This window comes from Nannospalax galili, unplaced genomic scaffold (genome assembly GCF_000622305.1).
Source record: "Nannospalax galili isolate Female #2095 unplaced genomic scaffold, S.galili_v1.0 scaffold71, whole genome shotgun sequence".
NCBI classification, from domain to species: Eukaryota; Metazoa; Chordata; class Mammalia; order Rodentia; family Spalacidae; genus Nannospalax; species Nannospalax galili.
In genome coordinates this window covers 1,464,094-1,478,528 of record NW_008330319.1, presented here as the reverse complement: position 1 = coordinate 1,478,528, position 14,435 = coordinate 1,464,094, and the positions used below count along the sequence as shown (strand labels likewise).

The 14,435-nt window shown below is 40.7% G+C and overlaps 1 protein-coding gene across 1 annotated transcript in view; it reads right to left on the bottom strand.

Annotated features, from left to right (window-relative positions):
- LOC103743265 (PATJ crumbs cell polarity complex component) overlaps positions 1-14,435 on the bottom strand; it is a 79,249-nt gene that overhangs the window by 9,258 nt on the left and 55,556 nt on the right. Inside the window, exon 14 of the mRNA XM_029569096.1 lies at positions 2,544-2,678. Within this exon, the coding sequence (XP_029424956.1) occupies positions 2,544-2,678 (135 nt within the window). The remainder of the gene's footprint in view (positions 1-2,543; positions 2,679-14,435) is intronic.

Here is a 14,435-nt window from a genome sequence, read left to right as displayed (position 1 = left end):
TTCCCCAAATTGCTTCTTGTCAAGTATGTGTCACAGCAATGAGAAAAGTAACTAACATCCTAGGACTTGTTTTGGATTTTTTTTTTTTGGTTAAGATGGATGGATTCTAACTCTTAAGAGAGTCCCATTCCCTTCCTGCAGTCTCTGAGTGTTTCAAAAGAGCACTTTGCTCTGTAGCTCAGGCTGGCTTTAAATTGCTAGTCTCCATATCAGTTTTGGGCAGTATGGAGGTAGTATGATATATTGAATAAACAATGAAATGAGAGTTGAGAAACATGAGCAAATGGCATCATTCTGCTGCTGACTCGGTATATGAAGGTGGGGAAGTCAATGTCTTCTTATCTGTAAGAGATGCTGGTTTTTGTTTGCTGTGTTAGTGATGGTCCTTTCTAATCTAATTAAATCTCTAAGAAAGCAGAGGTGTTTAGAAACCAGATTTTTAAACTGTGGATCACAACCCCATACATGTAACTAAAAGTGGAGGTTGTGAAAAACTTGTTAATAGTAAATGCTTCAGAATTAATTCAAAATTGAATGTATACTAAATCTGAGGGGGTTTGGGGCAACACTTGTCCATGTGGTAATACTTGACTTTACTGTAGGCTTGGTTATGAACACATAACATGAGCACTTTGTACCAACATGTCACACCATGCCAACAGAGACTGCCTGAAATGCCTTGACTCAGATTTGAAACTATTATATTTTATGAATCACAGTGTTTTCACTGTACAATATTTTCTTATAGAAATATAATGGTTTGGCAGTGGATCTAGCTCAGTGGGTAGAGCGCGGGACTAGTATACCAGAAGTCCTGGGTTTGATCCCCAGCACCACCTAAAATGGGATGTAGACGCACATAGGCCTGATGCTCAAGGTTTCAATTATTTTCCTGCCATCATTCCTTAGCCGATGTCTGATTAGTGTATCTTGGAATTATATTATACTAGAATGTTTTGTGATACAGCACCTTCTTGACCATAGCTATGCCATGTTAAAGTTAAGGCTGACTCTAGTCTGAACTTATCAGGCAGTTGGCCCAGGGTATGGAAACACACGTCAGCAAGACCCCAGATGTCTTGGGAACAAGTCAGCATGTTCAGGAGTGCACCTGCTAACTGCAGATTTATGGATTCTGTAGGTTATGCTTGGCTTGTTTCTGCAAAACAGTAACTGTGGCTTAATAGAAGCTTTGCACCTGCAAGCTTGGGAACTTAAACTTTCCACCTTGGTTATGGTATCTCTGTATAAAAGCCTACTTGAGTTCCGATACCCCTTGTGTAGTAGCTAGCCAGCAACGACTTTCACTTGGCAAAACTTTGCCTGAGTGGTCTTCTCTGGTGAAGCACCTCACAACAGTTTGATTATTAAAATTGCTCTTTGAGTTGCTAAGCTTCATAAAAAAAAAAAAAAGAAAAAAAAGTTAAGTGAATTTCGGATTGGAATAAGGACAGAATTTTTAACAATTTCTGAAGTAGACCTAAATATCTGCCATTTTGTATCCTCAAAGAGAGTAATTTTATTTTGATAAGATGTATGTTCCCAAATAAAAACATAATGGTAATATCCCCTAAAACATAAAGTAACATATTATCCAAAAAAACCTATTGGAGGTACAAGGGAAAATTAATTGTATGTCTATAAAACCAAAGAGATTCCATTAGAAAGCTATTTGAATTGATAAAAAAAGAGTTCAATAAAGTGGTAGGATGAGATAAATATACAAAAATCAATATCTAGCATGTATAATAGCAATAACATTGAAATGTGATAAAAAGGAAATACCATTTGTAATATCATTAAAAATAGAATAATGGGGGCTGGAGAGATGGCTCAGCAGTTAAGAACACTGGTTGTTCTTGCAGAAGACCTGGGTTCGAATCCCAGCATCCACCCGGCAGCTAACAACTGTCCGTAACTCCAATCCCAGGGGATCCAACAGCCTCTTCGGACCTCCACAGGCATTGCATGACATGGGTGCACTTACCTACATGGAGGCAATACACACATACACATAAAATAAAAATAATAAATAAAATTTAAAAAAAAAAAACTGTTCGGGTGACAAAGGTCCATGAGTGGAAATAGTTTAAGCATTCCTCTCCTAGAACTGCTCTGACTGACAAGACATGGGGTGGCCTGAGAGAGCCCACTGGGGGTAGCTTTACAGAGAGTAGAGAATTCCAAGGGGACAATCTTAAAACTATACAGAAGCTGGAGATTTTCAGCCCTACTCCTTACTAGAAATAAGCAACAGAATCCATGAATAGATGTGACTACATGTTGCCAAGAAGGGTCAGGGACCAGATCCTTACAAAGCATTTTGCTAAGGAAAATACAAATTACGCTATCAAACTTTCTTGCCAGTCATTCAGACAAACATTCAAAAGGATGTCTCAGAGCCTTAACAGATGGGGAAGATGAATGGAAAATACGACATCTACCTCCTGTACTATCCAATAAGCTGTTTGTGTTTCTCAATATAAAGTGCTCACATTGCATTCGTGTTAGTGACACTAATTTTTCTTCTCCATAAATTTTACCTCAAGAAGTTCATCTTCAGGCTGTAGGAGGTTCAGAGTATCTACAGGACCACCAGGAGCAATTGAAGAGATATAATGGTGCCCATTAAAGGAATCCACTTCCATACCAAGCCTCAGAGTGTGGATAGGCAGCAGCTACAGAAGAACAGAACAGTGACATCAAACACAACAGGGATGGGTACAGTTGCTAATCAACCTCCAACCAAGGACCATTTTGACATGAAAACTTACACCTCTTAAAACTAATCTCCAAAACCCCAAAAGAAAACAATGGGAAAAGAAACAATAAATGAAATTATGAAGTCTTCCTGTTCTCCTTCCACTTCCCTTTCAGTTTCTGAGAATGGAGATAAGGACGGTACCTTCACATCCAAGCCCCAGGACCCCCACCCTTCCAAAAGCGCCCAGGAAATATGCTTGTTCACTGTGCTATAGGGATCCTCACCCCCAAAGCCTCTTAACTCTCCTTTACTACCTAATTAACTTCCACTCACACTTTACTACCAAAGTAATGGAACTTCCAGGAATCCCTGAGTTACTGAACCACCAAGTGAGGTCTAAGACCAACCTGTACACATTTCTATCTCAGATCAAACATACTGTGTTTCTAATTCTTTGTTTCTTCTCTCTCCCTACCATGGCATGGGTCAACCCAGGGCTTTAGAAATGGTTGCAAATGCTCTACCACTGAGCTATATTCCCAGTGCTTGGTTTATTTGAGACAGGGTCCCATGCAGCTTAGGATGACTTCAACTCACAATCCTTCTGCTTCTACCTCTCAAGTGCTAGGATGGCACCAGCACACCCAGATAGAATTCTGTTTTCTTGATTGCCACAGAACAGTGCCAGTCACTGAAGATGGCTCCCTGAATGCTATGCGAATTAGTTTCTAATGGATGTTCATTCCTATTGTCAGTATTCATAAGAATGCTTCTGATTTGGGGGAAAAAAAATCATTTCCATTGTAGCTTTGTTTCTGTTTATTTATAAGGATTCTATAAGTCATAAGTCTTTTGAGTCAGCAATTGAAAGACAATAGCCAATGTCAGAGAAAAAAGATAAATATCTTAGCTACATTCATTTTTTTGTTGTTGTTGACTGCAAAACTCTAGGGTACTAAGTAACTAACTTTCAAAATGGAGCTAATAATTCTCACTAGTGGTAGCTACATAAACCCAAATATGGCAAACCCTACTAATTATGTTTTTTTTATGTTTTATGTATCAACATCTCTAACTATTCTTGATAAGGAGACAATCTTATGCATACCCAATATGGCTTTTCCAATCATTTTCCCAATTCTCTATGAAACCTCAACCCTGAATTGCCACCTCCCTTCAGTCAACTGTTCCAAGTCTCTAGATTCCCATAGGCCTTGTTCCAGGCACATTTCTGTCCTACGACAGACATGCAAGCAGCAAGCAGTCCAGCTGACTAAGCCTCAGTGGCTTAAAAAGGCATGAGGGACTTCTGGCCCTGGTCTAACTTTCTGAAAATCAAGCATTCTTACCACTAGGCACTTTGGGCTGGACAACCATTGCTGACAATAAGCTATTTTAGAACCCTAAAAAACAGGTACAGTTGTTTTTCTGCTCTCCCACTTGTGATTTATTGCTCGCTGCTGTCACCTTACTCTCTTGTCCAGTCACTACCAAATCATGAATGTTAAGACAGAAGGCTCATCACTTCTTTAGTAGTTCATCTAGCAGAGGTGAGTAAAAATCTCAGAGAAGTGGTACTGTAATAACAATTCTCCTACACACCTCGGCCCCCATCTTCCCTTTGTTTGTGAGTCCCACACTATGAGAAAAAGTTGTTGGGTCTCCCCAGAGATCATCTCCAGTGGAGTGCTGGAGCTAGCTTGTATTAGATTATGAAAGCAGATTGTTCAACTTCCAGAAATTCTGAAAGCCAACTGTCAAATGTAGCTACATTTAAAAATTAAGTTGTATAAAGTTGCAATTAAATAATATTAAAGACAAATGTAGTAAATACTTAAAATTCATCACTTACTAATTATTTATCTTATTTTGTTTTGTTTTTTGGTTGTTTTTTGAGCAAAGGTCTCCCATAGCCCCAGCTGGCCTGGAACTCCCTATGTAGTAGATCAGGCTGGCCTTGATCTCACAATGATCTGTCTGCCTCTGCCCCCCAAGTGCTGGGATTAAAGGCGAGTGCTACCATGCCCAGCTTATTTTATTACTTTATTTTCATGAAGCACTTATATCTGTATAATAAAGCTATTCTAAAATTTCAAAGAATTCCAATCAAGCAGACAACTGAGAGAGACAGATGAAATGGTCAGTTTATTTAGTGGCCAAACACAGCTGGGACGGGCAATTCAACAGTCCAGCCTTTGTAAAGGAGTCAGTGACAATAACATGTTGCTGTGTGCTGCTTTCCAATTCAGTGATGCCACTCTAGCAGCCTGAGGACTGCCAGGAAAGAAGTGTTTATGCCACAGACACTGGTAAATACTATGAACTGGGATTTTTTTTCTTTTTCTCTAGAGAGCTAGATATGTACCAGCACACTATTGTTCTAGCAGATATCCAGGTTACATGTAGTGGCTGTATACTACATGCAAAGTATTGAGCAACAAGAAATGCAAGGTGGGTGAAAGGAACAGTGTTGGCCCTCAGAGCTAAGATCCAGTGTGGCAGGAAAGCAAGCAAATGTCTAAGTGAACAGTCAGTCAGTCAACTGGCAGCAAGACTCCTGTGATCCTATGTAGCAAAGGAATGCAGAGAAATGCATCCAAGTGTGACTGCTGGTGACAAGCAAGTGGGTACTCACTCCAGCAGTGCTGCAAGGAGATGGATGTTTGAGGTCTTAACACAGGAGCACAAGTGATAGAAGTTATTTTGTGAAACTGGTCTAGGTAGGCTCTACAAATAGACCTGTGAGATGACACTTAAAAGATAAAATGAGTCAGCCCTACAAACAGCTTGCTGGGGGCCTACTATAGAAGGTAAACAAAAAAGGATTAACTGCTAAATCTTTTATATGAACAAGTGTGTAGATGCAGTGGTGATTATGTCTATATAGAAAGAACTACTCAAACTACATTAAAGAATCTCTGTCTATACTGAGGGACCTTGACAACTTATATAAGAACATATGCCATCAAAGATAAAAGGACTGAAGAGGAAAGCAGCTCCAATCTCCCCTTCCAGTCCACCCATCTCAAGCACCCCATATCACTACTGGTCTCCTCACATAGCAGACGCCCATATCCACTTCCATGGAACAGTGAAGTCAATAGGCTGGGGCATGGAGCACCAAGAGAGACTCACCCATGGCATCTCTGTCGCTTCAGATACGCAGCTGTGCCCAGTAAGGCTATTCTTTCAGATATCTTTATTTCACACATTCTCCCTAGAAAACTTAATCTGCAAACAAAATCCATGCTTCGTCTTCAATCACACTGAACCAGAAATGATGTTTATACAATCTGTCAATCTGGAGGAGGCCTATCTAATATTAGTTCTGAATCTAAATCTGAGTGCAGCTGGGTTCTGAGATGTCATGTTACATTGCTGCAGGCTTCTCTGCAGGAGCAGAGCTGTTTAATTACCTGTCCCAGCTGCATTTAGCAGTCAAACAAATCAACCATTTCATCTGTCTCATTCAGTTGTCCACCCCTTTGGTATGCTGGGATCTTAGGCAGAGCAGGAAGTACTAATGACAGGAGCGGGTGCAGCAGATGATTGACACCTTCACACACACCCCATGTCAGGCTTCTTGATGCTTGTTCAGTATGCTTTGCAAGGGGTCTTATTGAAACTGACAAAGCTAATGAGCAGCAGGGCTCTTGTGATCCTGACGTACACAACAAGTAAAGGATGTGAGGAAAAGTAAAGGATGTGGGGAAAAGAAGTAAAGGATGTGAGGAAAAGTTTCTGAGGAAGGGGTGACCATAAGGGGTGACAAATAAGATCAAGAGAGCTAGAGACTTCAACCCAAAGTGGAGAGGTCTGTCAGCAAACAAACCACAGCTTGTGCGTTTAACTAAAAGCTCTGTTTTTAGGATCCTAAAACAAGACATCAAAATGCTCAAGTGGGAACACAAATGCTATGGCTCCAGGGGAGAAAAACTTCTGGAAAGAACTGTTCTAAAGAGGTGTCAATGGAATGGGGGAGGATACTTCCAAAAGAGTTGTACTCAAAATAAAATAGAACAGAACACAAGAAACCCTGGGGCTGGTTCTCATCACCACATATATCTGCACATTAAGAGCAAATACTAAATACCCATCGGTTTTTAAGGAGTAGGGAGTTACTGAATTAGCATAAACAAAAAGCAAACTTTCTAAGAGGAAACTACATGCTTTTAAGTAAAGATGAACCATAAAGACCTCAAGGTCAGCAATCAACCAATCTAACAGAACACTTCCATTTGCTTCTCTCACCTCTCTAAAATTTTAATTTTAAATATTAAAAAAAATCTGTATGACGTTAATGTATATTGAAAGTTCTCTTCAGCTCTCTCACAACAAGGGCATGTATCAGTTGTTATTTGTTAGTACAGATATCATCTGTGTTACCCGCTTGGCCCATGTAACATCTAAGTTTTAACACCTGATCCAACACTGTACTTTACTCTGTCCCCACCTTTCATCATGGAACTTCCTTTGCCTGGAATATCCACTTATTTTCCTAATCCATTCTTTGAAGTATAGTTCAAATGGTATCCTCCCAATAAGCTTCTTCCATCTGTCTTAGAGAAGTACCATCTCCTTCTTTGAAGATCTACTAGGCATTTCAGCAAGATTTACACAGTCATTTTCAAGGCAGTGAGGAAAGGAGAGATTAAAATTCCTCCAGTACCTCACCCTAGTCCTTCAGAATCACAGTATCACAGTACTAACGACACAAAACAGGGTACGTGCGTTTTTGAAAAAGCTCCTCTGAACTGGGAATGACAATAGCAGTGCGTACCTGTAATTTCAGCACTTGGGAGGCTCAAGGTCAGCCTGGGCCAGACAGAGGCCAACCTGAGCTACATAGGGAAGTAGGGGAGGGAGGACTCTAACGTTTCTAACATGCAACCTGCCCACAGGTCACCACAGCTACGTCAGCTATTTGGTTCTGTGTCTATGTTTTCCATTACAAATGAAGTCACCAAGTATACAAATAACATGCTTGAGAACTGACAAAGTCGATGCCTCCAGAGAAGAGAACCAGCATATCCTTCCATTTCTTTTGAATTTTATGTCTTGTCCATATATTATTGTGGTGGTTTAAATGAGAATGTCCCCCAAAGGCTCCAAGTATTTGGACATTTTTTCCCCAGTTGGTGGCACTGTTTTGGGAGGTCTTCAAAGGTATGGCCTGGCTGAAGGAAGCATGTCACTGGGGGCAGGCTTTGAGAGGACTTAAGCCTTGCAGGATCCCCAGTTGCCGTTTCCCGTACCTGCTTGACAATGTGAACATTCCTCTTTCTGCTCCAACCACCTCTTGCCACCATACCTCCCCACAATGAAGGGCTCTGATTCCTTTGGAACCATAAGTTCAAATAAACTCTTCCTTTTATAAGTTCCCTTGGTCAGTGTTTTATCATACCAACAGAAAAATAACTAGTACAATTATCTACTTGAAATTTAAAAATAGAGGAAAAAGAAACCAAGTATGGGGGTGTATGCCTCCAATCCCAGCATTTGGGAAGCAGAGGCAGGCGGATCTCTGTGAGATGGAGGCCAGCCTGGTTTACATAGTGAGCTTTAGGGAAGCCAGGGCTACATAGTAAGATGCTATCTCAAAATACAAAACAAACAAAAGAAGAAAGGAAAGAGAGAACGTTAACAGTCTTAGAGGAGGTTAACCCATGATTTCCTAATTCTTTCCTAGTAAGGTGGGCTTTTTAGAGGTTTTGGTGGTGGTGGTGGTGTTTTTTTGCTTTGAGACAAGGTCTCTCGTGCATCGTAGGTTGTCCTTGAACTCACTATGTAGTTGAGGATGACTTTGAATTTCTGATCCTCCTGCCTCTACCTTCTGAGTGCTGGGATGACAGGCATGAACTGCCATGACCTGTTCATGTGGTGCTAGAAACTGAGTCCAGGGCTTTGTAGATAGTAAGCAAATACTCTACCAGTGGAGCTACATCCTCACCCCTTACTTTGTTTTTCTCAAAAGTTTGGGGGATTTTTTTGGAGACAAGGTCTCACTTGTATCCCAGGATCCCCTCTAACTCAGGATCCTCCTTCCTCTGCCTCCCAAGTGCCGAGATTACAGGTGTGTACCTCCATACCTGGCTCAACTAGTTCCAAATGATCTTTGGCAAGTTCCTTTACCTGTCTGATGCTTAATTTCCTCACATGAAAACTGAGAAGAAAGAAATGCTGCAGACCAATAGGAAAAACGATATTGAGGGTAGAGATCTGGCCCTGATGACAGCATGGTGATGCTACTACAGCCCTGGAGAGCCCAGAATATCCATTTGCCTTAAAATTGCACTTGCTCATTACAGGGGAAAACCACAAGTTCATGTTCTCTGGTTCAGGAAATATATTCTGAGGGAAATAAAATGAAATCTGTCAATCTGTCCTGTCCAAACCAAAGAGCAGGGGCAACTGTTTGTTTCCCATACCAGGGATATTAATGAGGCTCACTTGTATTACACTGGACAGCTAGCAGAAGGGTCACAAGATGAGCTAATGTTTTTTTTGATACCGCTGTGATTATCTTAATAGTAAACACTTGCCAAGAAAGCCATCGCTAAAAGTGCATGTCTTTCACAGATGCGGGAAAACCGCTCTGGTGTCATGATTTACAACTTCCTAGAAACTGGGCAGCTAATGCTCAAGCTACTACAAATAGCTTCCACCTTCTCCCCCTCCCCACATCTCTACCCACTTCAGAAGAAAATCTTACCTAGTGTCACAAGCTGTCTCATGAAGATCTTCAAGAGGGAAGATGTAGGGAGACAACCACCCAAGGATAGCCAGACCCTGGCAATGTTGGCTTATAGTCATGAAATGCAATTTTCCCAGTGAAAGTGTGGAAGGTGACCTCATGATCACCATACATGCCCACTTCAATTTTTCTGACACTGTCCCCTGGTATTTAAAACAAGGTCCACACCTATCATCCTCTCAGATCCTGTAGCTCATGGCCTTCCCCATTAGCCTCATTTAACAACATTCGGCTCCTTGTTGAGTCTGAGCCACGTATGCTGAAACAACTTTTGTTCCTCCTACACCTTAGCCATTTCCCAAAGCAGGCCTATTGCTCCTCCATTCCCAGATAGCCATATTCTTCTTGTTCTTCTTTGAGACTGAGGTCTGGGCATTCCCTAACTTCCTGTCTCCAAAGTGGCCTCCTCTAAAACAGTTGATCACATAGAAGGAAAAGTAGAGTAGAGGTCACTACTGGGAGTAGACAGTGGGTGCAAACTAGAAGAGAAGGGGCTGCCAGGTCCCATGGCACTCGGGCAACTCTAGTGTACAGTAACACATTTTATTTACTTTTGTTTTATACATATGAATGGTTTGCCTCCATGTATATAAGTGCATGCCATGTATATAAGAGGCCAGAAGAGGGCCATCAGATCCCCTGGAATTAAAGTTATGGATGGTTGTTAGTTTCCATGTGGGTGCTGGGAACCAAACCTGGGTCCTCTGCAAGAGCAGTCAGTGCTTTCAACTAAGCCATCTCTCCAGCCCTTCTGTAGACTACTACAAGACATTTTAAATAGCTACAGGAAAGAAGATTCCCAACATACAGAAATGAAAATACTTGTGGAAATAGATTGTTACTTAATCACATTTGATCATTACATATTGAATACTTGTATCAAACTGTAATACCATACCCTAGAAGTACAAATCTTTATACTTTGAAAAAAAAGAAAGACTACTCCTAGGGAATATTAAAAAAAAAAGAACTATTCATATAAGAAAAAAATTAGGGGGCTGGAGAGAAGGCTCAGCAGTTAAGTACACTGGTTGTTCTTGCAGAAGACCTGGGTTCGAATCCCAGCACACACATGGCAGCTAACAATTGACTGTTAACTCCAGTTCCAGGGGATCCGACAGCCTCTTCTGACCTCCACAGGCACTGCATGACACTGGTGTGCACTTACCTACACGCAGGTAATACACACATACACATAAAATAATGAAATAAATAAAAAATTTAAAAATGTTATAAAAAAGAAAAAAATTAGAAGGAATTGATCCCTCAAGTATGGATGCACAATAGACAAGTTTGGAGAATTGCAAGATATTATTTAAATTATCCTCATACCTCTGTTTATCCTGACTTAGGATATATGTTCCAGGGAAGAAATGGAGTACTTTCAAATATTTTTTATTTATTATTTTTATTTTATGTGTATGAATGTCTTGCTTGCATGTATGTAAGTACACCTGTGTCATGCAATGCCCACAGAGATCAGAAGAGGTATCAAATCCCCTGGAACTGGAGTTACAGATGGTTGTTAGCTGCCATGTGGGTGCTGAGAACCAAACGCGGGTTCTCTGCAAGAGCAGCTAGTGCTCTTAACCACTGGGCCATCTCTCCAGTCCTGAAATGAAATAGGAATATTTTTATAGCTAAAAGATAAAGTGGTTTTATTAAAATACAAATAGCAGGGTGGTAGTCATGATTGAAAACTCCCACATGACCAGCTCTAACATGCCACTTCTAATGCTTTCTTGTAGTATGTATACAATACTTGGCTACTGGTGTTTTACTGAATCCTGATGGATTGGTCTTCCCTACCCCACTGATTGATTGATTTACTTAATTTTCTTATTTATTTATTTAAGTTAGCACACAAAGTAATGGGTTTCATTATGACAAATTTGGGAGCAGGGGAGGTCTCCCTATGTATCTCAGCCTGGCCTTGAACTTCTGGGAATCTTCCTGCCTCAGCCTCCCAATGCTGGGATTACAAGCACATGTCATCCTCCCTAGTTCCTTATGGAATTTTAATATATTCCATTATATTTCAATCTTATTTATCCCTCTCCTCTACTGGCCTCCTCATGTCCCCTTTAAAATCAACAACTTAAATTTCTGAGGCGTACACCTTTAATCCCAGCACTTGGGAGGCAGAGGCAGGTGGATCTTTGTGAGTTCGAGGCCAGCCTGGTCTACATAGTGAGTTTCAGGACGCTGGGGCTATAGGGAGACCCTGTCTCAAAAAGACAAAAAAAAAAAAAAAGTCTTTCCCAGATGGGCTTACTGTAGGTACTCAATTTCAGCACTTATTTCAACCTGTCTCTAGCACCGTCTGTGGTTTGTCCATGCCATGTTCCTATCCAGCCCAGACTCCTGGCTCCAAGAGACCTGGGACCCATTCCGTTTACTCCCCACAAATGGTAGCAGTGTCTGGCCAACAGGAGGAATTCAGCAAACATTTCAGGAATGATCGAGTACACACTAAGCTACAATCTGCCTCTGCTATTATCCAGCTGTACCAGTGTCATTCAACTTACATGGCCTATTGTAACCTCATCTATGAAATGAATTCTGATTGGTTCATTAAAGTCTTCTTTACAAAGTATAGGGAAGAAAATGAAAAGTTACTGACTTACAACCTAAATGTCCAATTATAAGAGGATTTTTTTAAAGTTATGTCATTTAGGTCATAAGTCTTATAATAACTTAAATATTCCATAAACCATTATAATTTTAAAAATGATACAGAAAATGTTATCTGGAAAAACTGTACATCCCTTCTTTCGCACACACATTAAACAAAAAGACGGGCATATTGACTACAAATATATAAACACATACCAGTGACAGACACATGAAGAGAGTAATGCAATTTGAGGAGCCTCTTTTCCTCAGGTGTGGGGGAAAAAAAACCTAATTTCAAGAACATAACTTAATGCTTTAAAAAACAGCCAAAAAGAAGAGATATAGGGACTGGAGAGATGGCTCTGTGGTTAAGAACACTGGGTCTTCTGTTCTTGCAGAAGACCCAGGTTTGAATTCAAGCACACACATGGCAGCTAACAACTGTCCATAACTTCAGTTCCAGGAGATCCAATGGCCTCTTCTGTCCTTTGTGGGCATTGCATGACACGATTGCCCTTACCTACATGCAGGCAATACACACATACACATAAAATTAAAAAAAATAATAATAATAGAATAAAATAAAATAAAATAAAAACAAAAAAAAAAACAAAGAAAACCCAAAACAGCATTATTAGGGCCAGGCATGGTAGTGCATGTCTTTAATGCCAGCACTGGGGAGGAAGAGGCATGTGGATCATGAGAGACTGAAGTCAGCCTGGGATGGCTACACCGCAAGTTCCAAGTCACCTGGGGCTACACAGTGAGACAAGACAAAACAAAACAAAACAAAACAAAACAAAGAAATAAAACCCAGCACACTAAAAGAAAGGGGCCTTTGAAAGATGATACTCTACAGTTCTGGAACTGGGACAGAACCACTTACTCCACATCATTCTGTTATCACTGAGCCATGGTAACTAAGGCGTGATTAATACATTTATATTGCATCTCCTATAGCACTGGTCTTATTGTTCACATTATGTGGCAAGGAAAATTAGGCTGGTTATTTTACCTCCCACACTGTCCTCTTAAATGCTACCTGCTAAACCCAGATTAAAGGTAAATACCTGAAATCTGAGTTACTCAGAAAGCTGAGGCAAGAAAATGCAGATTTTAACACTAGGCTTGGCTACACAGCAGGAAGCCATCACAACAACCACCAAACAAGAAAAAAGGGATTTTTTTGTAATATTCCCTTCTTTAAGAAGCCTTTCCTGACTAATCTACCTAAAATTGCTCACCGTCTTTTCTCCTGGATGATCCCTCTGGTTTCCCTGGCTAATATTCTCAGGTTGTGTGCTGCCCACAGTAAATGACCTTCTGTTTGTTTGCTTCTTCACTCTAACACAACCAAGCAAGGATCTTTTTTTCTGAATTGTTCACTTCTGAAACCCCAGGGCCCACCAGAGGTCATGGCCCAGGGCAGATATTAATATTCAATGAATGAACAGCTGAATGTACTGGTAACATTTTAGAAAGTGGATCACAAAGCCTGTTCTCAAAGCCTTCCCATCCCTCTCTACACCAGCATCCTAAGCATAACTGTATATACTGCATAGAGGCTACTCAAGAAAGAATGCTGAGTTGGGCTTACGGTAGTAGGAAAGTAGGAAATGAGGGCAAAAGAACACCTTCTGCCGGCAGAACCCTATTCTTAAAATGTAGAGAGTATGCTTTTTGCCCTTTTCTGCTTGTTATGAAGCATGATGACACTGGCCTTATGCCTTTCAGTATGGGAGCACTGGCACTAAAAGCCTAGTTGTGTGAGGAACTGAGCCTGGTCCAACGCATGTTTTAAAGTCAAAGAGGTCTCCAAAGCTCTATAGCTACATAATGAGAGGCTTAAAAGCTAATTCTGGAGCTGGAGAGATGGCTCAGTGGTTAACAGCATTGATTGTTCTTGCAAAGGACCCGGGTTCAATTCCCAGCAACAACATGGCAGCTAACAACCATCCATAACTCCAGTTCCAGGGGATCTGATGCCCTCTTCTGACCTCCGTGGGCACTACACAACATGGGTGCACTTACATACATGCAGGTAATACACTCATACACATAAAATAAAAAATAATAAACTTTTTTAAAGCTATTACAAAAAACCTGTGAAAAGCAAAGTAAAGTTTTCCTTGGTCCCAAGGTACTGAGAAGATAGGATCAGAGTTCAGATCCCTCCAAAACAAAGGGCCTGATAAACACCTCAGTTACCAACCTGAAATTCTTAGGTTAATATCTTAAAAGTGAGGTAAACCAGTGAAGGCAAGTCTGAACTTTACAAGAACTTTACCTCTGCCTTCTCTCTCATATGGTAAAGTTATACACACACACACACACGCACACACACACACTCACACAGACACA